Raw genomic sequence first — 24829 nt, forward strand, 5'->3', positions numbered from 1 at the left:
CATCAGTACGAGCTGCACCCTCACCCTTTCTAAATAATTTCTCTATATATTAAAATTCTTGTAACTTTTGATACAATTATCATTTTGTTGAAATTTTTTTTTTTTAAATAATTATTGCATTCCTAATCTACATTAAAAGCATATTTTTTTATTATTTATTACTAACAAAAACAAATAAAAAAAAAACAACATATATTTTATTATTTATTTTTATTGATAATAAAGAAAAAATTTTCAAAAAATGATAATTGTATCAAAAGTTATTATTTAGCAAGAATTTTTGCAATTAATATTGTAAAAAATACAGAAAAATGTATTGTGTTATAAAAAATAAATTATTCATCTTGAAACAATTGTATAACGCAAAAATAAATAACTCGTACTAACATTTTGTGTTGCGAGTTTACATATAATTTTTTGTTATGGTTCATTTCAAATTTTAATGGGTTTTCCATGATGAATAACGTAAAAATCCTATTAAATTAGTTTTACTTATTGGTTTTTTTTAATTAAAAGTGGTATTTTCAGCAATTATAATGATTTGTATAATATGTAGTCATGAGTTACAATGTAGTTTGATAACTCAATGTGTATGATGTATTCTTATCAATTAGGCAATAGATAAGATTATAACAACAACGTGGTTGATTATCGAACTTCTTTAAATTTAATTTTCTGATAAATATAACTTTTTCCTATTTAATTAATAGTATTTTTACATCATATATCACTTTAATCATAAAATTATTTTTTGAAAATGAATACTGAAAACGGATCTAATATTTTAGATGTGAAACCTGTAGAGGTAAAATCCGTTCAGCAAGTTGAACTTGATCCCTTTGCATATTTAGAAAGAAATGATTTTACATCAGAAAAATTTAAATTAGAAGTACGAAATCTTCCTAAATATTATGGAATTGTTGTAAGACAAATTAATTTCAATGGTTAGGTTATATCTTAACCTGTTTTATTTTGATATTTAAGGAATTTAAAAAATTAATCAACCAACAATTAAAATTAAATAGTGTTAAGGTAAAAACTCCAACTCGTAATGGGAAGTGGTTATATGTTTGTTTTCATTCAGACGAAGAAAAAATATCTGCGTTGAATGTTTTAAATGGATATAGTTGGAAAAATACTGTTCTTGAAGTTAGCGTATGTGAATAAAGTTTTTACATTTTATTTATTTTATAAGATTATGCTTTCAGTTGTATGTTAACAGGAAGCTAAGGCTGTTCCAGATCCTTTAGTTAAAAAACGCAATGAGCAATTTGAAAATAATGCTCCTGATACTAAAAAACCTAAACTATGTAATGTAGAAGCAGAAAAACAGATGATAGAAAATGTTACACCTTTACATCATCTTCCTTATGAAGAACAAGTAACAATAAATTAATCATTCAATTTTTTTTTTTAATAATATGACTAAAATAAATTAATGTCTATTATATTTAAATTTATTAATTGTAGCATTAATTGTCTTGAATTGTTACACAACATTAATTCCAAAGTACCTTATTTTAATACTTGAAGTCATTTATTGTTTTATTTAGAGCCTCTATGTGAACATTTTTTTATAAATAGTCCAATGAATCATACTTTAAATTTATGTAATGGTGTGTGTAATTTTTTTGATTTCTGATTTGATAACAGTTTCAAGTTAAAAAATTATGTTTTTAATTGTTAGAAATAATTATTGTACCATGTATAAAATATTTTGTGATTTTGTACTCTTGCTTGTGTGAAGGTAAACATCATATAAATAATTATATATATAAAGTTGTTAAATAAATTTTAAAAATATTTTTACACGGATATTAATATTAATTCTAATTTTTTAGCTAACACAAAAAGAAAAATGCATGAGAAACATTTTATTAGATTATAACAAAAGATTACCTCGAGCAAATAGAGGACTATTAGGTTGGCTAAGAAAGCAACAATCAAATACTAACGGTCTACCATGTGAATTACTTAAAATACAAAGTCTTAAAGAAGACGTAAAAAAATGTGTTGGTTATAGAAACAAATGTGAATTCACTATAGGTATTTTTCAAATTGGTCAATACATTATTATTTCAATTATGTTATAAATTTAAAAATTTAATGAATATTTTTATTACCAATTTTTGAAGTTTTCAAATTGTAATTATTAAAATTAATTAAACAACATTTCATGTTTAAACTAGATTCATATAATTTTTACATTTTTATTATTTGGTGTATAATTTATCCCTATATGAGTTAATATAAAATGGACTAATAAAAATTTATTAATACATATTATAGGTATGGACATTGAAAATAAAGAACCTGTTGTAGGTTTTCGTATTGGTACTTATGTTCAAGGAAAAACTTGTGTAGCACCCATTGATAATGTGTCCAATGTTCCTGAACAAATGAAAGTAGCTGTTAAAGTAATATTAGAATTAAAGTTTGACCATTATTTATTTTATATTACGAGTGAAAAGAATAAATAAGTTTACATCTAGCTATTTTTTTTCAGGTTTTTCAAAATTTTATAAGAAAATCTAATATTACTGTATTTAATCCAGAAACATATACTGGTCATTGTCGTCAATTAACTGTGCGACTAAGCTTAAAAACTGAACAGTTAATGTTAATATGTGTAGTTCATACAGAAAATATGGAGGAAAATATTGTTGAAACATTAAAAAAGCAAATTATAGATTATTACACTGAAGGAGAAGGAAAATTTTGTAAGGTAGATTCCTTATTTTTTCAAAAAGCAAAAAAAAGAGTGTAAGTAATATATAATTTTAAAAAATAATTATAAAATAATTCAGTCTATCAAGCTAAATTTGAAAATTTTCAGAGCTGGTGAAGGAAATTTATTTCCTTTAGAATTATTGAAAGGTCAAGAATATATTGTTGAAGAAATGAACGGTCTTAAATTCAGAATATCACCTGAATCATTTTTTCAAGTTAATACTGCTGCTTCTGAAATTTTGATTCAATCAGTAAAAGAATTAGCATTAATAAATTCAAAAACTACAGTTTTAGATATATGTTGTGGGACTGGTACTATAGGTTTATCTTTAGCAAAGGTAGTATTTTAAGTATTTATCTTCTTCTTTTTCCTCTCCTTAATCCCAACAACTTGGGGTCGCCCACTCTTATCCTAAACTTCCATTTAACACGATCACCCACATCATTTACGCTTACATTGGCTGTCCTCATATCACATTCAATAACTCCCTCCATCAATTATTTGGTCTTCCTCTACCTCTTCTTCCTTCAACATACATTTCTATAAATATTCTTACAGCTTCCGATTCCTCTCACGTCATAACATGACTAAACCATTTATTTTCTCTCATCTTATTTACTATTGATACTCTACTTATATGTTTGTTCCTTATTATATCTTCCTCGTCAATATCACAGCTCTTTTGCACAACTGATCCTAAATACTTAAAACTTTCCACCTCTCCTTTCATGTTCCCACTTATTGTCACTGATCTCCTCATTTCACTTACCTCTTGTTTTCCTTTGTCATACTGAAACTAGTTTGAGTATTAAAATTTTTAATTTAGATTTGAATTTTATTTTGTAATTCAAACTAAGAAATCATATTGTAGGATTGTGCTCGTGTTATTGGTGTTGAAATATTAGAAGAAGCCGTGAATATGGCAAAGTTAAATGCCATTGAAAATAACATAAAAAATGTTCAATTTTTCTGTGGAAAAGCTGAAGAAGTAATGAACAGACGTGAATTTCAGTATCCCGAAAATGTGGATGATTTGGTTGCAATTGTTGATCCACCTAGAGCTGGTTTACGTATGTATCATTTATAAGAATATTTGATTATGATACTTATTAATATTTCTTACATTTATTATAGATAATAAAGCTATAGAATTATTAAGGAGAATGAAAAATTTAAAAAGACTTGTATATATTTCTTGTAATCCAAAAGCTGCTCTACAAAATTTTATAACTTTAGCTATGCCAGAATCAAAAACAAAATATGGCGCTCCATTCATACCTATTAAAGCTATTCCAGTTGATATGTTTCCTCAAACACCCCATTGTGAACTTATAGTATATTTTGAAAGGTACACTGAGAATAATGAAAACAATGGCTAATCAGTTGTAATTATTAATATATATTTTTAAATCTAATAAAACATTTAAATTTATAATTGGTCTCTTTTTTTGTAAAACAATTTATTTTGTCTTAATTTCTAAAAAATTATATCATTATATTATGTAATTAAGAATATAAAATTTAAATAAATATATTTATTACTACTTAAGGGATAATAATATTCATTGATTGTCAAAATTGTAATCATACAATACTGAAAAGTACAATCATCAGTTTAAATAGAACATAAACCATAAACAACGTAAAAAATTTATGTAACCAGTATAATCTGAAAAATAAATCTCATTATAATAAAAATTAAATGCACTACTATGTTATATGTATTTACAAAAATTAAAATGCTGTTAAATACATTTAATAATCATAGAATATGATAACCTTTTAAATAATTTCAACACGAAAATATTGTCTAATGTAATAATTATAGTACAAATACTACAGTTTAAATTAATATACCTTTTGTGCTTTTTTATTGCATCTGGGATATTGTCTTTATTTTCATGTAATATATTACTTCTTATTCCTAAATAAAATGTTGATATATAGGAATCCCAATTGAAATTTTGCATATTGAAGGAGAATAACTCTTGATCCTTTTTACTTAAAGAAGACCAAAGTTTTTGTATATTATTATTTTTGAAATTCCATTCTGCTGTACTAAATGGTCGTAATACATTCATCATTTTTCGTGCTTTTTTATATTGTTTGCAGAATCTTAAAAAAATAAAATGTTATTTCAAAAGCTAATTTAATGAAAAATAAAATGTATTGCATGATTAAAAAATAAGCATAGAAAATACAGATTTGATAAAAACAATTTGAATATTTACAAAAATGTATTCTTTCATAAAATTAAAACGAGTTTATCGATAACACGAACAAAAAAGTTAGTTAATAGAAATGATGTTTGCTATTTAAAAATATGTTTAATTGAACCTACAATTTTTAAATTGAAAATCCAAAAAAAATTTTGATTGAAAAAAGATGTTATGATGTTAAATTCATTACACAATTAATAATATGGTAATTAATTAAAAAGTACACCTAGCATGTGCTACTAGACAAGTACTGATCGTATACGTTTATACCTCGCATTTTTTCCAGTCAATAAAATCATAAAATCAAATATAATTCCAGGTATCCAATGTAAGATTAACCATAAAAACTCGCCTAACCAAACGTTGGTGTAAGTAAAAGTTGATCCGTACCATACAGCACACAATGGGGGGGTTAACTTGTAGATTGGTCTTATTGAACACATAAAACTAGCCCATGTTAATGGGCTTTCACAAGAAGAAACATAATTATATATTTTTGGTTCTTCATTGGCAGTGTTTTGATACCTATGTATAAATATAAAATTAATTAATACTTAAACTCGCTGTATGAGTCAAGCACCTATAGCCTAATTTTCAAATGATATTTAGAATGTACAATTAGTATATAATATTTATCGACTCTCATTAAAATATGTATTCGCCCAGCAGTAAAATATTAAGTACACATATACGAGTTAATTGATTTATCTTTGATCTCTGAATATCTAAAATTATTAACAATTAAACATTTTTTTTTTGTTCATTAGTTTATATTTCTTTTTTTTTTAATGGTTAAATATTGTTATGTATATTCTTTATCCATTATAAGGGTACCAATTTTATTTTTTTTAATTGCAACATACATATTAAACTAGTTCATATAATAGAAAATATAATTATTTTTGAATTAATATTTCGTATGTTATAAAAAAAATGGTCTTCAAAAAAATAAAGTTGATAAATTAGGTGTTCGAAGTCCAATTTGACCACGCGGATAAATGTCTTCGGGAAGAGTTAAAATAATAATCAGTAGTTGATGCTTTTTTATTAGGAATAATGTCGTTAAAAATTATAAATATAATTAACATAGAATTTACAGTATTAATGATTACTTTCTAAATATTAGTATACATTTTCTAATAGTTACATAATAAAAATAATAAATTTAAAATGGGTTTACGAGACCCCAATAAGGGATTGACTTAAAAATTATTTAATTACTCAAAAATCAAGAAATAAATACTACCTAAATAAGTAAAAAAATTCTCTAAATTATTGCACCGACAATATTTTTTTTTTAAATAATGTTATGAAAATGTTTTTATAATATTATTTTTTTAAATTGCTTCCTGGATATTATTTTAGAAAAAAATTAGTGGTTTATAATAAGTAAATCACTCTAAATAGCATAACATTTTAGTATTTCACAATCGATATAATAAGACTTAAGAGTTTATTTAATTTATTAATTTCTATTATAGAAGTTTAAAAAATGAAAGAATTTTTTCATCAAAATTAACATTTTAATTTTAAGTAGGTTATAAAGAATAAGACATTTTTATTAAAAAAAAATATACGACACGATGACACCAATTAGTTTGTCAATATTTAATTTATTAAGTAATGATAAATAAAAATAAAAATTGTAAATTTAATATATTTTTTAGTTTTGACTTTTATATCTAACATATTATTTGATTTTTTGTTATTCTCTTTTACTTGTGCTACTCTATTAATACTTTAATTGACTTTCAACCTGGTTGCTGTATCCCACATGGATGTTATCAATGCGTTTATTGTGTAATCTGCCGGTACTATATCGACCATATTATTTAATTTGCACGGAATAGCCCTAAGAAAACCTGTTACAATTCCTGCTACAATACCCGATGGACCATTCATATTTTCTAAGTACCCAGGAAGAGGTTCTTTGTAGGAGCTCCCAACTGTAAAATTAAAAGTATTTTTAGCTCATAAGAATTACTAGTGTATACTAAAGTTTACACTTTACTAATATACTAGTTATTAATTCTCAAATTCATTTTTTATCCAAACAAAATGAATGGATAATATTTATATAATCATTAACCCACTGGCTTTTTAAAATATCACTTATTATTTTATTAAAAATATATATTCTGTTTTTTTTTTACCAATCGATGGTCGAAAAATTCCAATAGGTATAGTTTTACTGTAATTTAACACTAAATTTTCAGTTATAGCTTTTGTAAACGTGTAAGTGTTCGGCCAACAATTAAGTGCTCTGTTTAAAATTTTTTAAATTATGTAATAATCATCATAATTATTTTTAGATTTTGCAAAATCTCGTAGCCAAGGAGGTTTTAAGTTTCTAGTAATTTCCTCGAAGGATAGTTGTGCAACTTAGGTTCATATTCGGATATTACTTGGGGGTGGGGGTTGGAACTCTTAAACCTCCTTAGATATAAAATAATAAGAGAGTGAATCTTACGTTGGATCTTGATCGTTAATTTTTACGTGAGTCATTAATTCTTGTGCTGTCATTTCTGTAGGATAAAATTTTTCACCAATATTTTGTCTCGTGCAATGAGAATATGCTGTGGATACATGAATAAATCCCTAAAAATAAATTAACAAGTTTTAGTTTTAAATAAGAAGTAAAGTAAAACAAATAGCTTATTTAAAACAAATATACGTTAAAATTGCATTTATTACTTTTAAATTTTTCATTTGAGTAGCAATTTTTAACAGCTGTTCTGTTCCTCCAACGTTAATTTCAGTTGCTTTTTTAATATTTTCATCAAATTTTAATGTAGCAGCACAATGAAAAATAAAATTAGTATTATTAACTATCCAATCGAGATCATTTGACGATAAATTCAATGATTCCAATTGTAAATCACCATAAAAAATTTTTATATTTCTCGTAAAGTCAGGATTTTTTTTTCGAAGTCGATCAAACACCTTAAAAAATGTAATAGTATTATTATTTTTAGATACAATGTGCCTACATCATGAATTTTTATATTAATTCTAAAATTTTGCATAAGAACTTATTATATTAATTTACTGTTATTAAATAATAGTATTCATTATTAATTATAAAAAAATCTTAGAAACGAAAAAAAAATTGATTCGCTAAAATTGTTTGTAACAATGAGAACAATAGAAACCCGTTTCCTGACTTACTGAACACCCTGTATGTGTAATAAACTTGAATCACTTGAATCCTTAACAAGGATTTCTTTTTGGTAAATTACAATGGTCAAAAAAAATTGCAATGTCCAATATTATGAATCTTTTTTTTTTGCTCATCAATTCATTATGGAAATAAATAATGCGGTCAATAAGGGGGTCATGATGTTTGTGGCCCCTGGCTACCCAACGGACTGGTGCTCTTATAATATTTTATTATTATTATGTATGTTTCAGCTACGACGTTATTATCTCACATTAAAATTAAATTCAATATTTTTTGAGGAAGTTAATTTCACGTTTGAGGGTCGTAGCCCAAAAGCCCCAACCTAACATTTCTCAAATGATTTTTCAAAAAAATAATTTCAAATATTATAAAAGCTCAAAAACTAGTTTTTTGTCAACAAATTTATTATTCTATACTAGTATCATTAGTTTTTAAACAAATTTTGCAAATAAATTGCCTAAAAAAATGTTAAAAGTACCATGCAATTGCTGCTTTTAAAACTTATAACTTAATAAAGATGAAAATATCTATAAAATATTGAGAGTTAATATTTGAAATAGTATTTATTATTTTATATAATATATACTTAATATATATTTAGATTCATTTCAAAATTATAAAATATTAATAGTGAATTAAAAAGATTGCTGATTTTGTCGCGCAATGCCTAAATATATAATATTTGTTTCATATTTTTGATAGATAAAATATAATTATTATAAAACTAATACTAATTGTTAGTTTATATAAAAAGAAATAGGTTCAAAGACGCCATTTGAATTATTGCAAGAATGTTTTAATTAAAATTCAGGTTTACTGATTTTTAACATATGATGACCTTCGAAAAATTATAAAATACATTGGAATTCAAATAACCACATTTCGTGCATTTGATTGAATTGAATATAAAATGTGCGTCACGTGAAGTCAATTTATACACTTAAAGAGTTACTTTTTAAAATTTAATAGACACATGTTATTTAATAACATTATAATATTGTGATTTTTACTATAAAAAGTATTATGAAATAGAAATGTACATTTTTAAATTTTTTGTAGTTACATTCTTGACTGATTTGTTTGAATAATACAACAGAAACTATAGATCCTGATATTCAATGAATTCTATACATTCCCAATAGTTGGTTAAAATTAACATGTTTAATAATATCATAATTCATTTTAAAACATCTTAGTGTATTTATATATTAATATATCATACCAATTGACGGTCGGAAAATTCCTACTGGTAGTCTTTTTTTGACAAATAAATATATCATATTTCTTATTAAATAACTCATTAAATATGTTACCGTAATTGATGTATTATAAATTATAAAAGTCAAAGAATCTCAAAGAACTATAAGTTGAGATTTTTTATAAATATTTTTGACTTATTTTTTCTGAAATGACCTATTCAGATTGTGTATAATAATATAATTTTTATTTACTTTTTAAAAAAAGTATTATAATTATATTGTAATAGCTAGAAATAAACGAGTTAAAATTTTTAGCCTAACGGAGATATTTAGATTTTACGTTAAATTAATATTAACTTAATTCTCTTTTATTTAATAAAATATCAAATATACTTTTAATTTAATTTATTTAAAAATAATAATAATCCTTAACTATTACTGGTAAATTTTTTAAATTAATTTAATTTTAACTAATTAAAATAGATAATTTACTTGCCCAGCCCTGTTTACTATACCTCTGAAAAATAAAATAGGTATGATATTATTAGATATATGCTAACATTGTAATATTACCTTTCAAAAAAAAATTATTACAAAGTTAATCTATATAACTTACTTAATACATTAAATTTTAATTATATTAGCGATTTAAATCCATTAATAAAAAATATGTTAATATATTACCATAATATTTTGATTTTGATAACTATATTAATTAAATATATGAATTCTGTACTTCTTAGCATTGTAAATTAATGAATTGATTTGTATATTTATTAATTGTTTAAGAATTATCCAGCAATAAGTTTTAAAACTTAATTTTATATGTAAATTTGTAAAATTTTAAATAAATTAATAGGATTAATTAATGAATTTCTTCCGTGGAATCAAATGGAAAATTAATAAATATTTTTAATTTAAGTTTTGAATAAGGAAATTTTACCTATGTTTTCAAGGATATTATTATTATTATACACTTATATTTAAATTAATTTTTTAAATTTGTATCAAATTAGTTAGTTTTTATACAAACATTGGAATTTTCTCTAGTTCAGTACTCTTTTGATCTTTTAATAAAAATATCTCTTAAATTTTCAGTTCAACTTTATAACGATAACTCATACTAGTATAAACTCAAAATATCAATTTCACTCATATTTTTATTAATAAAATTTTCAAATTCATTAGTTAATAATACGATGTTTACAACCACTCTCTAAGTACTTACATAGGTTTATTGACTAATTAAAAAATTATAAAATTCTATTTTCAAATTTTCTTTGTAATTTCTAATTTATTATGAAGATAATTCTAATAAAATAGAGCCGATGAAAGTTTTATTTAAAATACAAGTCTGCACTATCATGCTTACTTTTTATGTCTTCATAGGATTTTAATACTTATCCTTATTGTATTTTCATAATGAAGAACATTTAAGCATCTTTTCTCATTATCTCTTAATCTATCTTTTACTCTTTAAGAAATAACTGTTTTAATCAATTCTTTTTGATAAAAATATTATTTTTTAAATAAATTTGATCAGTATTCAGTATTTATAATAGCCCAATTGTAATATTTCTAAAATTAAAAATCTCGTAAAATTAAAAAAATGTATTGTTTTTCAAAATAAATTTAACTATTGAATACATGGGACGTTACGAAATAATGAAATATGTTATCATTTATTTTTTTTCTCCAAGTCATTTTTAGTACAAAGACGTCTACATTTTAACTATATTTATAGAAAACAATTTTTACTATTCGATTATGTTTTGTTTACACTAGAAAACAATGTATGATATATAATTTAATCATCTAATAACAATTATTTTTAATTTGTGAAAAATTTGTCGGCTGTTTGTTAATTATATATTGGTTGATTTTAGCTTAGATTTTCTAGTTCAAAATAGATTATTATTGAGTATATTATGATCTATAATAATAAATACTAAATAATATCAAAGCTTTATTAAAAATTAAAAATATAAATGTCAACATGAATTTTAAAAATTTTGAATAGTTGAGATGCGGCATTGTAGACTTAAAAATAAATTAAAATTTAAAAGTAATTTACAGTATAAAACGGTTTGATATGATTGTTTATTAAGTAAAACTAAAATATATTAGGAAATATTTTATAAATTTAAATTTTGGTCAAGGAAAGAAATCATTATGAATAATGTTATAATTAAAATGTTAAAAACAAAAAAAATTACCAAAACACAATTAAAAAATAAACAAAACTATTAATGAATAAAATTGAATACTATTTTAAAATCTAAAATGTTAAAAATAAAAATTCTAAAACATTAAAATGTTGAATAATGTTATAAATTAGTAACACAATTATAATTATACGTTATAATATATTTAATTGTTAAATAACAATTTTTTTAATCCTACCGTTTACTTTGACTGATTTTTACTTAAAAAGAAACAATTAATAATAATTCATATTAATAGAGTAATTGTATACACTATTACTGACAAAAATTTTATTGAAATGTTATAGCCGAATGAAAAAATTGACATATTTAAAAGAAATATCACAATTTTTCACTTTAACGACCAATTACTATTAATTTATTCTATTACTATTTATATTCTAAAAGACATTTCTCAAAGTACATTGTATTAACTTAACTGCCATAGATTTAAAGGACATAGATTTTTGACACATTATTAAAAAATGAAAAAAAAAGCTTCATAATATGTTTAAGTCTTCTCCCAGTACAAAAAAAAAATATGTTATTAGCAAAATTAATGTCTAAAATATTGTCAATAAAATTTTTTTTTTGTATTTAAAGAGATATTTTTAGTTTTCAATATAAATTGAAAACTTAATGTCATCTTTTATAACAATTATAATTTTTCTTTATTATGGTAATGAAGGAAGTTTTTCTAAATAATGGTAATAATAGTTTTAACTAAATACAATTTCTGATTTTTCGACATGTCTTTGTAAAAAATTGGTTAGTAGGAACGAAGTATTTTTATGATAGTAAAAGCGCAAATTGGGGAGTCTTGAAACAAAATTTTGTTAAAATTGTACCCACGATGAACTGATACAAAAAAAAACGACATTGTAATGCTGATACCTTTTCAGCTACCCATCGAAGCTAAAAAAAATTAGTGCATAAATATATATATATGTGTAGTAAGGAAACTGGTATCTATTATTTTCATGTTTTTAAAAACTGACTTGTTTCCTTACTGAACACCTTGTATATATACATATGTATTAATTTTTTTCATTTGTTATTAGAAATAATGTTATTCCGCGATAGTAAAATTAGTATTTAAAGATTTTAACGGAAAACTTTAAAAATAAAAAACTGTTTCACAATACTGACATTAAATTTCATAGTATCAATTAATTATTTTTCGTATTATTTATCAAAAAACTTACTGTTCCATTGAAGATTTTAACTGCTCTTTCTTCTGCACTTAAGTTCTTATTATTTCTTATAATCACAACAATATTTTTTATTTTAGGACATGATGTCAATAATTTTTCTGTTAACAATTTACCTAAAAATCCTGTACACCCAGTGATTAAAATTGTGCTATCATTGAATGTATCAATAATGTTTGATGTCATCGTATAATCTTACACTTGTTACACTTCAGCTTCACAGTAGATATGAACTGAACGAATTATGTATTTTTAATGGCAAGCAAATCTTTCAAGGGGAGTCAGTTTAAGGAACCATCACCCACTCCTTATTTCTATTCGTTACTTACAATTTTTAATCATTTCTGTAAAATTGTAATAAAACTATTGAAAATTTATAATTTTCATTGTATTACATGATATAAATAATAATATAATATATAATAATACATAATACATAATCGTGTGATTGTGCCAAGTGGAAGTGTAGGATAAAGGTGACCGACCCCAAGTAGTTGGGATTAAAGCGAGGAAAAAGACGAAGAAGAATACAAAATATTTACTAAACATAAATGTTTCTTAATAATAAATGGACGAAAATTTGATAGTAAATAAATATAATTGAAACGAAAAAAGAAAACATATTTTAAAGTGTATAAATTTAAAATAATAACATAAAAATTCTCTGATGGTATTGATGTATAGAAAAAAATATTTTTTCTACTTGAATTTATTTACACATACATCTTATGTTCATTCTTAAATTCAACTTATAACATAATAAGAGGAAATCCGATAATATTATAATTATTTGTCTAATCAATAATAACAAGTAGTGCATTTATATAATGTATAAATGCATATTATGTGAATTGTAATGTATCGTTTTGTTTATTGAAAAATAAACTTTGTATGGAATTTATTGTTAAATGACTCAAATTGAACAACATTGGCGTAAGTTCAATTTAAATTTATAAATAGAAAACTAATTTGCCGTCACTGTGATTCGCAAGAACCTGAAAAATTGTAACCATTAAGCCCTTTAAAAGTTATTTTTTAACTTAAAATTATATTTTTGTCAACGTAGTTACTTTTCTGTCTTACTCATCAATCTTTTTTATGAGGTCCAAAGTTATTGTGTGTTGGATACACATCGGTCAAATGTGCTGTCGAGAAATTGTGTTTTGATTATTTAAGCTATCGTTTTGCTACACCAAATTATTGACGGTCTTCTCTCTACGTCTACATTGCCGCCGCCATCTTAGCTCTTTTTAGGCTCTATGGTGCTTGTGAGTCACTATTAGTTTTGTATTCGTTTTGTTATAAAAGTAAATTATCACCTTTGCGATTGTAGCACACGATTGTGTGCTCAGTATATCGTCATTGGGTCTTAATATTTTTTGAGATACACCACAGTACCGTTCAAAGCATATTGTACATGTTGGTCAGCTACTTACATTCGACTTCAATTGACCCTTTCAATATTCAACATTATCAAAAGCCCTTTCAATTAGCCGATAAGTATAGTGCTTGTTCATCTTCTTTCTAAGACTTGCTCACATTTATAATTTATTATTTGTTTATATCAACACCACTGTGGCATTAGTATTAAGTATTCCCCCATCACCACCATTGGTGTATATAAGATTTTATGATTCATGTATAATACATTTAATTGTTATAATTATATACTGTTAATTTCATTCTACATACATTCATACAGACCACTGTCCTTATTCCTTATCCACTTAAAAAATAAAACCACGAACGTTAACGAAACCGCGTGAATACCATCGGGCGCTACGTTCTTTCATTGTGAATCCTTAAAAAAATAACAAGTTGTCTGGTTCAAATTGGTTATTTGGTTTTTCTATATAATTATTTGTGTGAAATGCAATTGGCTATGAGCTATTATTGAACGATTTAATCATTAATTTCAAAATAGTGCTTTGTTCATTAGACCTATTTAAAAACACTAATCGTATTAAAAGTCATATAATAGTAATTTAGTTTTTTTTACTTTAATTGAAAAAAACTATCACTAAAATATTAAGATTCACATTTATAAAAAGAAATTCATTAAATATTTTCGAAATTAATTGAAAGTTAGTTATATATTGACAGTTTAAATAACATCTATTTCTTTCATTTTTTGACAAGTATATTTTTTAAATGATTACTAATAAACAATTACTTGAAATGTTCTCTGCAATACATTTAATTGATATAATTTAAATTTATAATACATCACTTTTATCAATTATTTTAAGTACTTAAATATCCTACAATTTATATAATTTTATAATTATTTTTTTACTTGATACACTGTAAATTGTCACAAAAATTAAATATATATATTAACTTAAATAGTACAATCTGCTTGCTATTATGATGCGTTGTGTGTAAGAATAGTAAAAAGAGCCTAGAAAGTTGCTAACTTAAATATTTATAAAAGTTATATTTTAACTAAAAATTACCATTTTTAGGCATTGATTATATCTGTTAGGTCAACGCAACCGCAAAGTCCAAGAAAATTGCCGAGTTCATGTTGGTTAAGATTTGGTTGTTTTATATAATTGATCATGTATAATAAAATTGGATGTTAGTTATGATTAAACCATTTTATAACTAATTTCAAAGTTAGTGTTTTGTTTTATTAAGCATATTAAAAAAGAAATCGTACTGAAATTCTTACCATACGTTTAAACTTAATAAATAATATTAAACACTATTAACAATAATAATAATGAAAATTCAAGTAATTATTTTTATTGGCAAGTTCTGAATAAAATGTTAACAAAAATATCTTCCAATGAGATCAATTTATATAATTTAAATTTGTTAAAGTTATTTTTTTACATTATTACAAAAACTATCGCCAAAACATTATGATACATATTTTATATATAGGAATAAATGAAATATATATAATGTAAATTATAGTACAGTAACATTATCAATTTTTATGAAGTTAGATTTGTATAAAGGGATAGTAAAAGTTATAAGAGTCAATCTCTAATTGCATACAGTTCCTTTTAAAATGTTTTTTCTTTAAACAATAATAGCATCTGTGGATTAAAAAAAATGCAATATTAATTTAATTATTTTTACTGTTATACCATTTTATTATTACAGTTGTACATAAGGATTTCCCATTATCTCTATCTCATGCGCCCAATTTGGGTATGAATCATAAACGACAAATTTCACATTTTGAGGAGATTTATAATATCGGTNTGAATCATAAACGACAAATTTCACATTTTGAGGAGTTTTATAATATCGGTTGAAACCAATTATATCTACCTAAAATAAAGTATTTTTAAACTTAGAAATTTTTAATTTTAGCGTTTTTTTTATAATTATTTGAACTAATCGATTTCATACCAAAACCACGTATGTTGTTGTTTTTTAATTATTCTAAAGGTAGCGAAATACCCTACTTTTTATTCTAAAAATACATAAAATACGTTTATATTCCAAGTATATATTTTTTGAAAAAAAAAAATTCAAAATGTCGATTACGTGATTTTACCATGAGATAGTCATATTATAATGTGCTTACTCTTTTGAACGTATAGCATTTTCCATCATATGAAATTATCCTGCCAAAGTTTTCCTTGTTTCCAAAATATCGTACAACACCTTCTTTAACCGTACGCGTTTCAATGAAAGTTCCTTCAACAGCCGATTCTTCACCCGTTTCCGTGCGATCATTTGTGTAAATTTCCTCTGGTCTAATGTCAGGAGTGCAAATACTTCGCACGTCTTCATGTAACTCCTCACAATCCTCAGTAATTACACTGTGTTCGCTGATTTCATGTCTCTCTTCTTTATTTTCCAACACACTTTCTATAGATGCTACTCCGAACTCTGTCGAACGTTCGCTAGTGCAATTTTCCTCGGGTATAATGTCAGGAGTGCAATTACTAAGCAAGTCATCTTGCAACTCCTCACACTCCTCAGGAATTACACTAAGTACACTACCTTCATAACTCTTTTGTTTATTTTCCAACACATTTACTACAGATGTTACTCTGAACTCTGTCGAACGTTCAATAATCCAATTTTCTTCTGGTGCAATTTCAGGAATGCATAAATTATGCACATTTTCTTGCAACTCATCAGGTGTCACGTGGAACTCGCTTCTTTCATCAATAACTTCTAATTAATAATATTTTAAATTTTATTATTAATATTGTTTAAACATTAAGTTCAATATGACATTTGTTTGACTCTCTTTTACAGTACACTTAATTTAAAAATGATTGTTATTCACTCATTTATTATAATAAAATTTATTATATTAAAGTTGAAATATTATCTGTATAATATAGATAAAGTATAATTTCTAATTTAATACTTTATAGATAAAAATTTAAGAATACTGTATGTTAATTTATTCAATTATTTCAATTTATAACAATAACAAATTTTCCAATTCATTAAATATGATAATGAATATACTTATATATATTAATTTAACACTTTAACCATTAATTTTGTTGATTACATTCACTAGTACAGAATCACAACCTTCAAGTATAATGTTTGTATAGTTTTATAAGACTAGATATAAAATAAGGACAAATAATTAATTGAAACTTGATTATATTGATCTGACCAGTGTTATTAATTATAATTAGCATAAATTATTTGTATTAAAAATTATTAATTTATAAATATTCATTTTAAAATTTAAATATGAGTTTCATGAATGTTGGAATCGCTAAATCTCGTATAACTTACAACATGTGAAACATTTAAGAGTAAATTATTAACTTTAGAATGAGTTTTAGTTTATATATTATTAACTAATTTAACACACAGATTTTTCAAATTTTTACTGATGAAATAAGTTGAAACAAAAAAATTAAATCAAAAGAAATTTTAACACCCTAAATTTACATAATATTGAAAAATATAAAATTTCTACTGATGAAAATTAAAGGGATTAATTTCTTTGAAAATTGGGATATGTTACTTTGAATTATCGAATCATAATCAGGATTGGATCACCAAATAAGCATTGCTCCCAGCAAACTAACAAAGTAGTGTACTTAGAGGAATTTTTTTCATTGAGGTATAGTACATTAAATATAAATTTATCACCTCTTCAAAATGCTTAAGCTTTCTTAAAAGTATGTAATAATTTAAGCCCTAAAAAATTTTAGTTTCGATGTGAAGCTGAGAAGGTATTAATTTAACTATGATGTGTTTTTTTTTGTCTGTGAACGCTCAATCTCAGCTCTCGCTAGACCGATTTTGATGAACAATACGTCAAAAGATCACAAATCGTATCTAGTCGAAGACATTGAAAAAAAATTCACTCGTTCCCCGTAAGTGGAGAAAATCCCCCAAAAAATTATAAATTTAAAAATTATTAATTTTCGACATTTTTTTCAATTTTTTTTACTAAAAACTTCTATAACTTTTTTAATAGTAACAAAATCAATATAATTATTTTTTTATATAGTTACCTTAGGTGTTTACCTATCATTTGATATATGTTTGTGAACATGTGACCCTTTACCAGCCCACAGGCAAGGTTTCAAAATTGAACCTATTCAACTTAACTTTTGAAAATATTCCGGAAATACTGACACTTTAAAAAAATTTAACCTCTGGTATGTCTTCATGGTGAAAATGACTACCGTATTCAAAAATATGCTATTTTTGTGTTAAAATTCTGGGTTTTGTATTTTATTTTATTTTAAAATGCCTGACAATGGAACTACACTGATTTTCATAAATATTATGTAAATCAAATTAATATATCATAGAAAATTAAACTTATTTAAATTTTTATTTTTTTTAATCTAAGAAAAATAATTTTGAAATTCAAACTGGCTTAAATTGCCATGTTTTTTAGTCAATGGCGACGTGCGGTTAACAGGTCGGTAAAACTTCTGTCTTACGCGCCTTCATTATGTCTTACGTCTTAATTCTTTTTAAATTAGAATAAAATTTAAACTCCTTTGATTTTTATCTCATTTAGATTCAAGAACTTCAATAAAGATCAACGGTCCTATCACTAGAGTCGCCCTCAAGAGAAGGAATTTCTTATTCATGTTAAAATTATTTTACTATATTTTAAGTTTTAACTTCGATGCAAAGCTAAGAAGGTATTTTTTTGTGACTATCATTTATTTTCTCTGCTCTAACTTGACCTACTTTTCAACGATACCTCAAATAATTACAATTAATTAAAGTATTACCATCAAAAATTGAAAAAAAATTCTAATTTATCAATTAAACAGTTACTTATCCCATGTTCTCCATACAGACAATTTAAATCATTGATTTCTAATGTTTTCAAAGTATTTATTAACGAATCAAGTTTGACATGATAATTTGATATGATAGGTTTCAAATACCAAATTAAATCATTTTACTTTGTAATTTAATATTTTTTTTACTCTATTTGTGTGTGCTACTATTAGACTATAATATTCCAAATTTTTTGATAGCTTATTGCTACATTAATCATTTCTAAAAAAATTATAGTTAATTTTTCCTGAATTAACAATGGATTTTTTCAATTATAATCAAATTTTATAATACGCTCAATTGAGTAAATCTTTTTAACAATTTTGTTTTGATTAGTTCATTTAGTTAAAGCAAATCATTAAAATTAATTAAGTTCTGAATATTTCAATTATAGAATCTTTTTAAATACCAAAAGTTATTTAGAAATGATTACTATGATTTCTATTTAAGTCTTCTATTAAGATAAAAATGCAAAAAAATAATGAGCTTTTCTGATAAATATACTGTAAATAGAAATTAAAAAATTTCCTGACTGCATATTAATCTTAAATATACCATTCTTTTAATTCTCATAAAATTTTCTATTTAATGATGCCAATTTCCAACTTGCAATTAAGCTAAAGGTTAGGGCAACATATTCAATTTTTTTGTTACTATAAACTTTCACAAAACTTTATCAAAAATTTTTCATAAACTTTAAACGACCAAAAAAATAGGTAAAAATTAAATTTTGGACTGATTATTTTTAACATNAAAATTTTTTTTTTTTTTTTGGTTTCCCAAAAACAAAAATAGTAGAAATAATTAAAAAAAAAGTAAATTTAAAAAAAATTTTAACCTTGGGCATGAATGGGTTAATTATTATTTTATATGTAATTAGTAATAATATCAAACATTAGAAGTGATAGTAAAAATCTAATTTCAGATTTGAAAACGGTGCGAGAAGTTGATTTAGAAAAATATATTTTTGATTCTGATGAATGTTCCTTGTATAGGGGCATCATTTTTATTTTTTTTTTTGGGGGTGTGCGAGATTTTAAGTAGGCCATTTTGAAATAGATATACCTACTTAAGTAAATTATAAAGAAGAATATAATTCTTCTTCTTTTAATTTTTCCATACATTATGAATGACTATTAACATAAGTAGTAAATATAAATTATAATAATACTTACTATTTTAATAGCGTCCGGTAAGAATATCATCAATAGTTCAGTATGATTTATTCATTGTTTACTTAATTAATTATAACCAGAATATTTGTTTATTGATCCATGTAACCAGGATAATTCAATGTTTTTGAAATTTGAATTGATGTATAAAAAATTGGTGTATTATTTTTGCAGGCCAATGAGGACTGTTTATAAAGTAAGGGGTGCGGTTGCCCATCCTGACCCCCCTCCCAAATGACGCCCCTGTATTTATAATCCAGTGTATTTATTCATAAGTAAAAAAATATTTTTTTTATTAGTTAGTAATATCGTCAAAAATTAAAAATGATAGAAAAAGTCTAATTTCAGATTTGAAAACAGCGCAATAAGTTAAAAAAGAAAAGTATATTTTTGCTTCTGATGAAAATTCCTTGTATTCCAGTGCATTTATTTATAGTAACAAACAGTTTTTATTGAAAAATATTGCATCAATTATTTAAATTTTTATACTACTTTATTATTTTTATAATATCTCCATAAAAATTACAATATTACATTATTGAATATCAATTATTATTTTAAATCAAATAACTAATCTGATAAAATTAAGGGAATAAGAGTTATTGTTGCTTTTGAATAATCTACCAATTACTTAAAAGGAAACACTATCTACAGATTTGCATCGAAGCGTTTCTTATGATAGTGATTTTAATCACTGTCAGATATCATCTATACTTGTCCCAACTATACCACGTTCATACTATGCCGCGATCCCACTGTGCTATCGTTTTTCTTGTTAAATACTTATAATTTCTAAGCATCAGTCGCAGCAATGTGTCGTTTTACAAGGTCACTTTAGGTTGATGGTAACTGCCACTGATCAGTTGTCGGGTATAATACTTAAAATCAGCGGCTAGCTTCATGGTAACATTTTCATTGGCTATTCGCCAGCTTAAATGCCTTCAGTTATCAGGTTTATTAGACTACCGGCTGTCGTCAGCCAATCTTATTTACAAATAATTAACTAATGTCTGTTACCAAAAGTTGAGCACGGCCAATTTCAACCAACGCTGACAAATAAACACCGAGTTAGCGGAGTCAGCGACTAATTCAGTTCGCACTCTATTCTTAAGTGACATTTATAAGAGCATATACGTCATGGTACCATTATCACGGCATAAACAATACATGTTGCCATTTTGTTAAACGTTTTCAAGAAAAAAAATTTTGTACCACGATTTCATGAGGTACCGCCCAACTAGTTGAGACCAACTAGTTAACTATATTATTAACATGTTACATCGTATCGATAATATCTAACAAATATCAAAATTCAGTACCAGGGAGTCATAAGAGTAATGTATGCCTTTATGCGTTTAGGCGTCTCGAAATAGTGTCCAGTCTCTCACCGACGAAATTTAAACTGGCCATTAAGATAATTCCATGACAGGCCCAATTATGATGAACTTGTTACTCATCTCATGAGTTCCTGGTACTGAAATCATACTTTTATCCGAAATATATGAACACCAAATCTTGTTTATACAATCTTAATATGGTGTCCAAAATGCCGTAGATCAAACATTGTAAGAGAGACACAATTAGTTCTTTAGATGAAATTTAAAAAATACATAGCCGTCTATTTAAACCTAGCTAAAGCATTTGACACTGTTGATCACAATATTTAATTACATTAATTTAAAAAAATAAGATAAGGGGAGTACTCCAACATATTTTTTGACATACTTAAATAACAGAAAACAATATGTTAATAAAAATTAGTGCATTGTTTTTCTGTACTTGGTGAAATTCTAGATATCGAAAGAATTTTTATTGTTTTTATTGTCTTAAACTAAAATACTATACCACTTTTATTATGATTGTTTTTATTGGAGACGCAACATGTCAAAAATCTTGTCAACCGCCGAAAAAACCGCTTTATCTTCATCCTTTTTGATATTGTAAGAAAATCAAAGTATCGGAAAAATTTTTCAAGTATAATGTAATTGTCAATTATTGTAAACAAGTGTGAAAAAATAATTTATTTTCATTAAAACTTAACAACAAACTGATTTATATTTATCAATAAACACCCTGTTTATTAATACTACGTAATGCATAGCAACTTATATTTTACTATTTTTATAATTGAAGACATTTAAGTAATTAAATTAAATTAAAAGATCTACAAGAATAGAATTTTGAAAAACATTATTTGTAACGTAAAATTACATAAAATTAGATTTCTTTAATCTTGACAACTATTTAAATAATTTAAATAGTCATATTATTAACTCATTAATAGAAAATAACACACAAAAATGTAAGTGAAGTTATCCAATATTACTCGATTTAAATAAAAATTAGTATTACATAATTTTGAATTATGTCTCATATGAATTACTCAAATTCGATAATATTTAATGTTAAACTTATACTCCATCAAGCGGATATAATAAAAAACAACATTCTTAATGTAGAGTTATTTTAATAGATTGCGCTATTTTCGATTTTAATTTTCATATAACTTAAAATAATTTAACTAACAACGATATTGTGTTGAATTTCGGCTAACTTTTAACTTATTTATATTGATAGTGAATTTTTAAAAAATGTATATGTAACCTGAGTAAAAATTATATTAATTATATTAATTACATTCAACTTCATAATATGAAGTATATGTTACATTATAACATATCTATTTATTTTAATCTCTTAAATAATATAAATTGAATTTAAGACTTACTACTATAGAATATTGTTGTTAGTTTTTATATAAAACAACTTATCGGAAAATATGAGTACTAAATATAGACAAATAATTAAAGATCTTAATCTTATGCTCATTAGTTTCATTTAAATTAAAAATTCTTTAGTCATTTTAATATATTATTATATATAACATAAACGGATTGACATTTTATAAGATAATACTATATGTCACTTTAATAGTCCGCTGGAGTACACATTTTTTTTTTTATAGTAAAATTAAAATATACCATACCAACTAATAACGGGTTTTTTTTATTAAAATTCGTATATAATAGTAAATATAACCTTATTACCTTCAATGCTTTTTCAGATTCGCATCGCAAAATTAAAAACAAATTATATTAATTTTAAAAAAATGTTAACAGAATAATATTTTTTCAGTTTTTAAATAATAAACTAAAACTTTATAAAGTTATATTGAGGCTTTTATAAAAGTATTAAATACATATAATTTATATTTTCAAAAAAAAAACATTGTGTTGTACTCGCTTATAAAACTGAAGGATTTAATAGGTAAATTATATGTTTGATATTAAAAGTTTTTTTATCATGACCTTTTATTTTATAATAAAAAAATCTAGGATTTATAATTACTTTTGTCAATTATTATGATTTTTATAAGATTTAAATAAATACGAGAGTAAATCTGTATAACTTACAATTGATTTAAATAATACATAAATATCCAGTTGCTAATTTTTTTGAACATTATTGATTATAAACAATATGTTAGTGTAGAGCATTGAGAAATATATTTTAACTTAAATAAACAAACAATGTATCAATGATGCAGTATATTTTTTATTCCATCCATTTGCAAGCGTTATTATCAATGCGTAAGTTGTAAAGTATAAATAATAAAGTTATGTTTTTTGAATGATACCTACACTTAATACTTGGTAAATAATTAATATATAGCTCTGAAAATTGACAAATATTTAATTGAATAAATATAACAAATTAGAGATCAGTTTTTCTTTTTAATACGTGGTTTACTTTATATAAAATAATATTAATTGAATTTTATGTCATAACATTTCATTCGTGTTAAGATATTTGGTCTGAGAATGTTCCATTTAAAAATATTTTTTTAACAATAGTTCAATGCTTCGACTTCCACCTCATAAATAATATATTTTGTATATTGAAATTGAAATTTTATTGCTATGAAGGGTCTCAGCAAAGGAGGGAAAGTTAGGTGGACATTCAGGATAGTTCTTAGTCACGTTTTTACGACATTTTTTCATCAATCATATAATTTTATAAGTAAAAATTACTTTCTTTGAGAATTGTTCAAAATTTCAGTGAAAAAAAAATTAAACTTTGTTTTAAAATGACCAATGGTTATTATTTTAAGTATGGTTATTAACCATGCTTAAGTTTAAATTAAAAAATAAAATGTCCTATAATTTTTAGCTTTGACAATAGTTACTTTGAACGGAGTAGAAAGAAATTTATGTTTGAATTTGGTTTAGTTCTAAAAAAATAAATGACAGCACGTATTGATATTCTTTGGTCTGCACATGCATACTATTCATAGTTACATTTATTTTTTAACACAAATAAGACTATGAAATATTAAGTATCTGCGTCGTTTGTGCTGATCAAGCACTAGTACAGTTGTTAATTGTTAATATTGGTGAAGGACGAATAATCTGTCCGTAGTATATCAATACCATTATACGATACGAATACTTGAACACTGCAATTATTAGTTTGATCTGAGTAATATTATAAAATTTCACCCTTTCGAGTCGTTCTCCGCAGGGTACATTGGCATCGTGTACAATTTATCGTATGTTTTGAATAATTAGTGTGCTCGACAAGAAAGCACTTTCTCAATGTTAAGAATGTTAAATTTTCATCGCTGCAACACAAGACATATAGATACTATTTTAATTTTATTAGG

The 24829-nt window shown here is 24.1% G+C and overlaps 2 protein-coding genes across 4 annotated transcripts; one reads left to right on the plus strand and one right to left on the minus strand.

Moving 5' to 3' along the window:
• The first annotated feature begins 636 nt into the window (after positions 1-636).
• On the plus strand, positions 637-4166 carry LOC126902937 (tRNA (uracil-5-)-methyltransferase homolog A-like). Of its 3 annotated transcripts, none has more exons than XM_050680724.1 (9): positions 637-889; positions 985-1155; positions 1223-1381; positions 1842-2046; positions 2290-2417; positions 2507-2763; positions 2837-3068; positions 3603-3801; positions 3866-4166. In XM_050680724.1, the coding sequence occupies exons 1-9, from the start codon at positions 758-760 to the stop codon at positions 4108-4110; spliced, it is 1728 nt and encodes a 575-aa protein (XP_050536681.1). In that variant the 5' UTR covers positions 637-757; the 3' UTR covers positions 4111-4166. The 3 variants fall into 3 exon arrangements, with proteins under 3 accessions (XP_050536681.1, XP_050536680.1, XP_050536682.1); XM_050680723.1 differs by having other exon boundaries at positions 638-922; XM_050680725.1 differs by having other exon boundaries at positions 788-922; positions 1026-1155.
• Positions 4167-4207: 41 nt separating this feature from the next.
• LOC126902941 (fatty acyl-CoA reductase wat-like) lies at positions 4208-12988 on the minus strand. The gene is made up of 8 exons (XM_050680730.1): positions 12740-12988; positions 7645-7893; positions 7421-7548; positions 7104-7213; positions 6707-6896; positions 5221-5475; positions 4589-4846; positions 4208-4400 (listed from the first exon to the last, which is right to left on the minus strand). The coding sequence occupies exons 1-8, from the start codon at positions 12929-12931 to the stop codon at positions 4316-4318; spliced, it is 1467 nt and encodes a 488-aa protein (XP_050536687.1). The 5' UTR covers positions 12932-12988; the 3' UTR covers positions 4208-4315.
• Positions 12989-24829: the final 11841 nt, after the last annotated feature.

The sequence above is a fragment of the Daktulosphaira vitifoliae genome, unplaced genomic scaffold (assembly GCF_025091365.1).
Source record: "Daktulosphaira vitifoliae isolate Bord-2020 unplaced genomic scaffold, ASM2509136v1 Scaffold_3, whole genome shotgun sequence".
NCBI classification, from domain to species: Eukaryota; Metazoa; Arthropoda; class Insecta; order Hemiptera; family Phylloxeridae; genus Daktulosphaira; species Daktulosphaira vitifoliae.

Excerpts from the sequence above, each read along its gene's own strand:
- LOC126902937 (XM_050680723.1), top strand. The coding sequence starts at position 758 with ATGAATACTGAAAACGGATCTAATATTTTAGATGTGAAACCTGTAGAG. Across the intron at positions 923-984 it reads CTAAATATTATGGAATTGTT|GAATTTAAAAAATTAATCAA; the intron begins GTAAGACAAATT and ends TTGATATTTAAG. Across the intron at positions 1,156-1,222 it reads ATACTGTTCTTGAAGTTAGC|GAAGCTAAGGCTGTTCCAGA; the intron begins GTATGTGAATAA and ends GTATGTTAACAG.
- LOC126902941 (XM_050680730.1), bottom strand. The coding sequence starts at position 12,931 with ATGACATCAAACATTATTGATACATTCAATGATAGCACAATTTTAATC. Across the intron at positions 7,549-7,644 it reads CTCAAATGAAAAATTTAAAA|GGATTTATTCATGTATCCAC; the intron begins GTAATAAATGCA and ends ATTTATTTTTAG. Across the intron at positions 6,897-7,103 it reads AATTTTTCGACCATCGATTG|TTGGGAGCTCCTACAAAGAA; the intron begins GTAAAAAAAAAA and ends TTAATTTTACAG.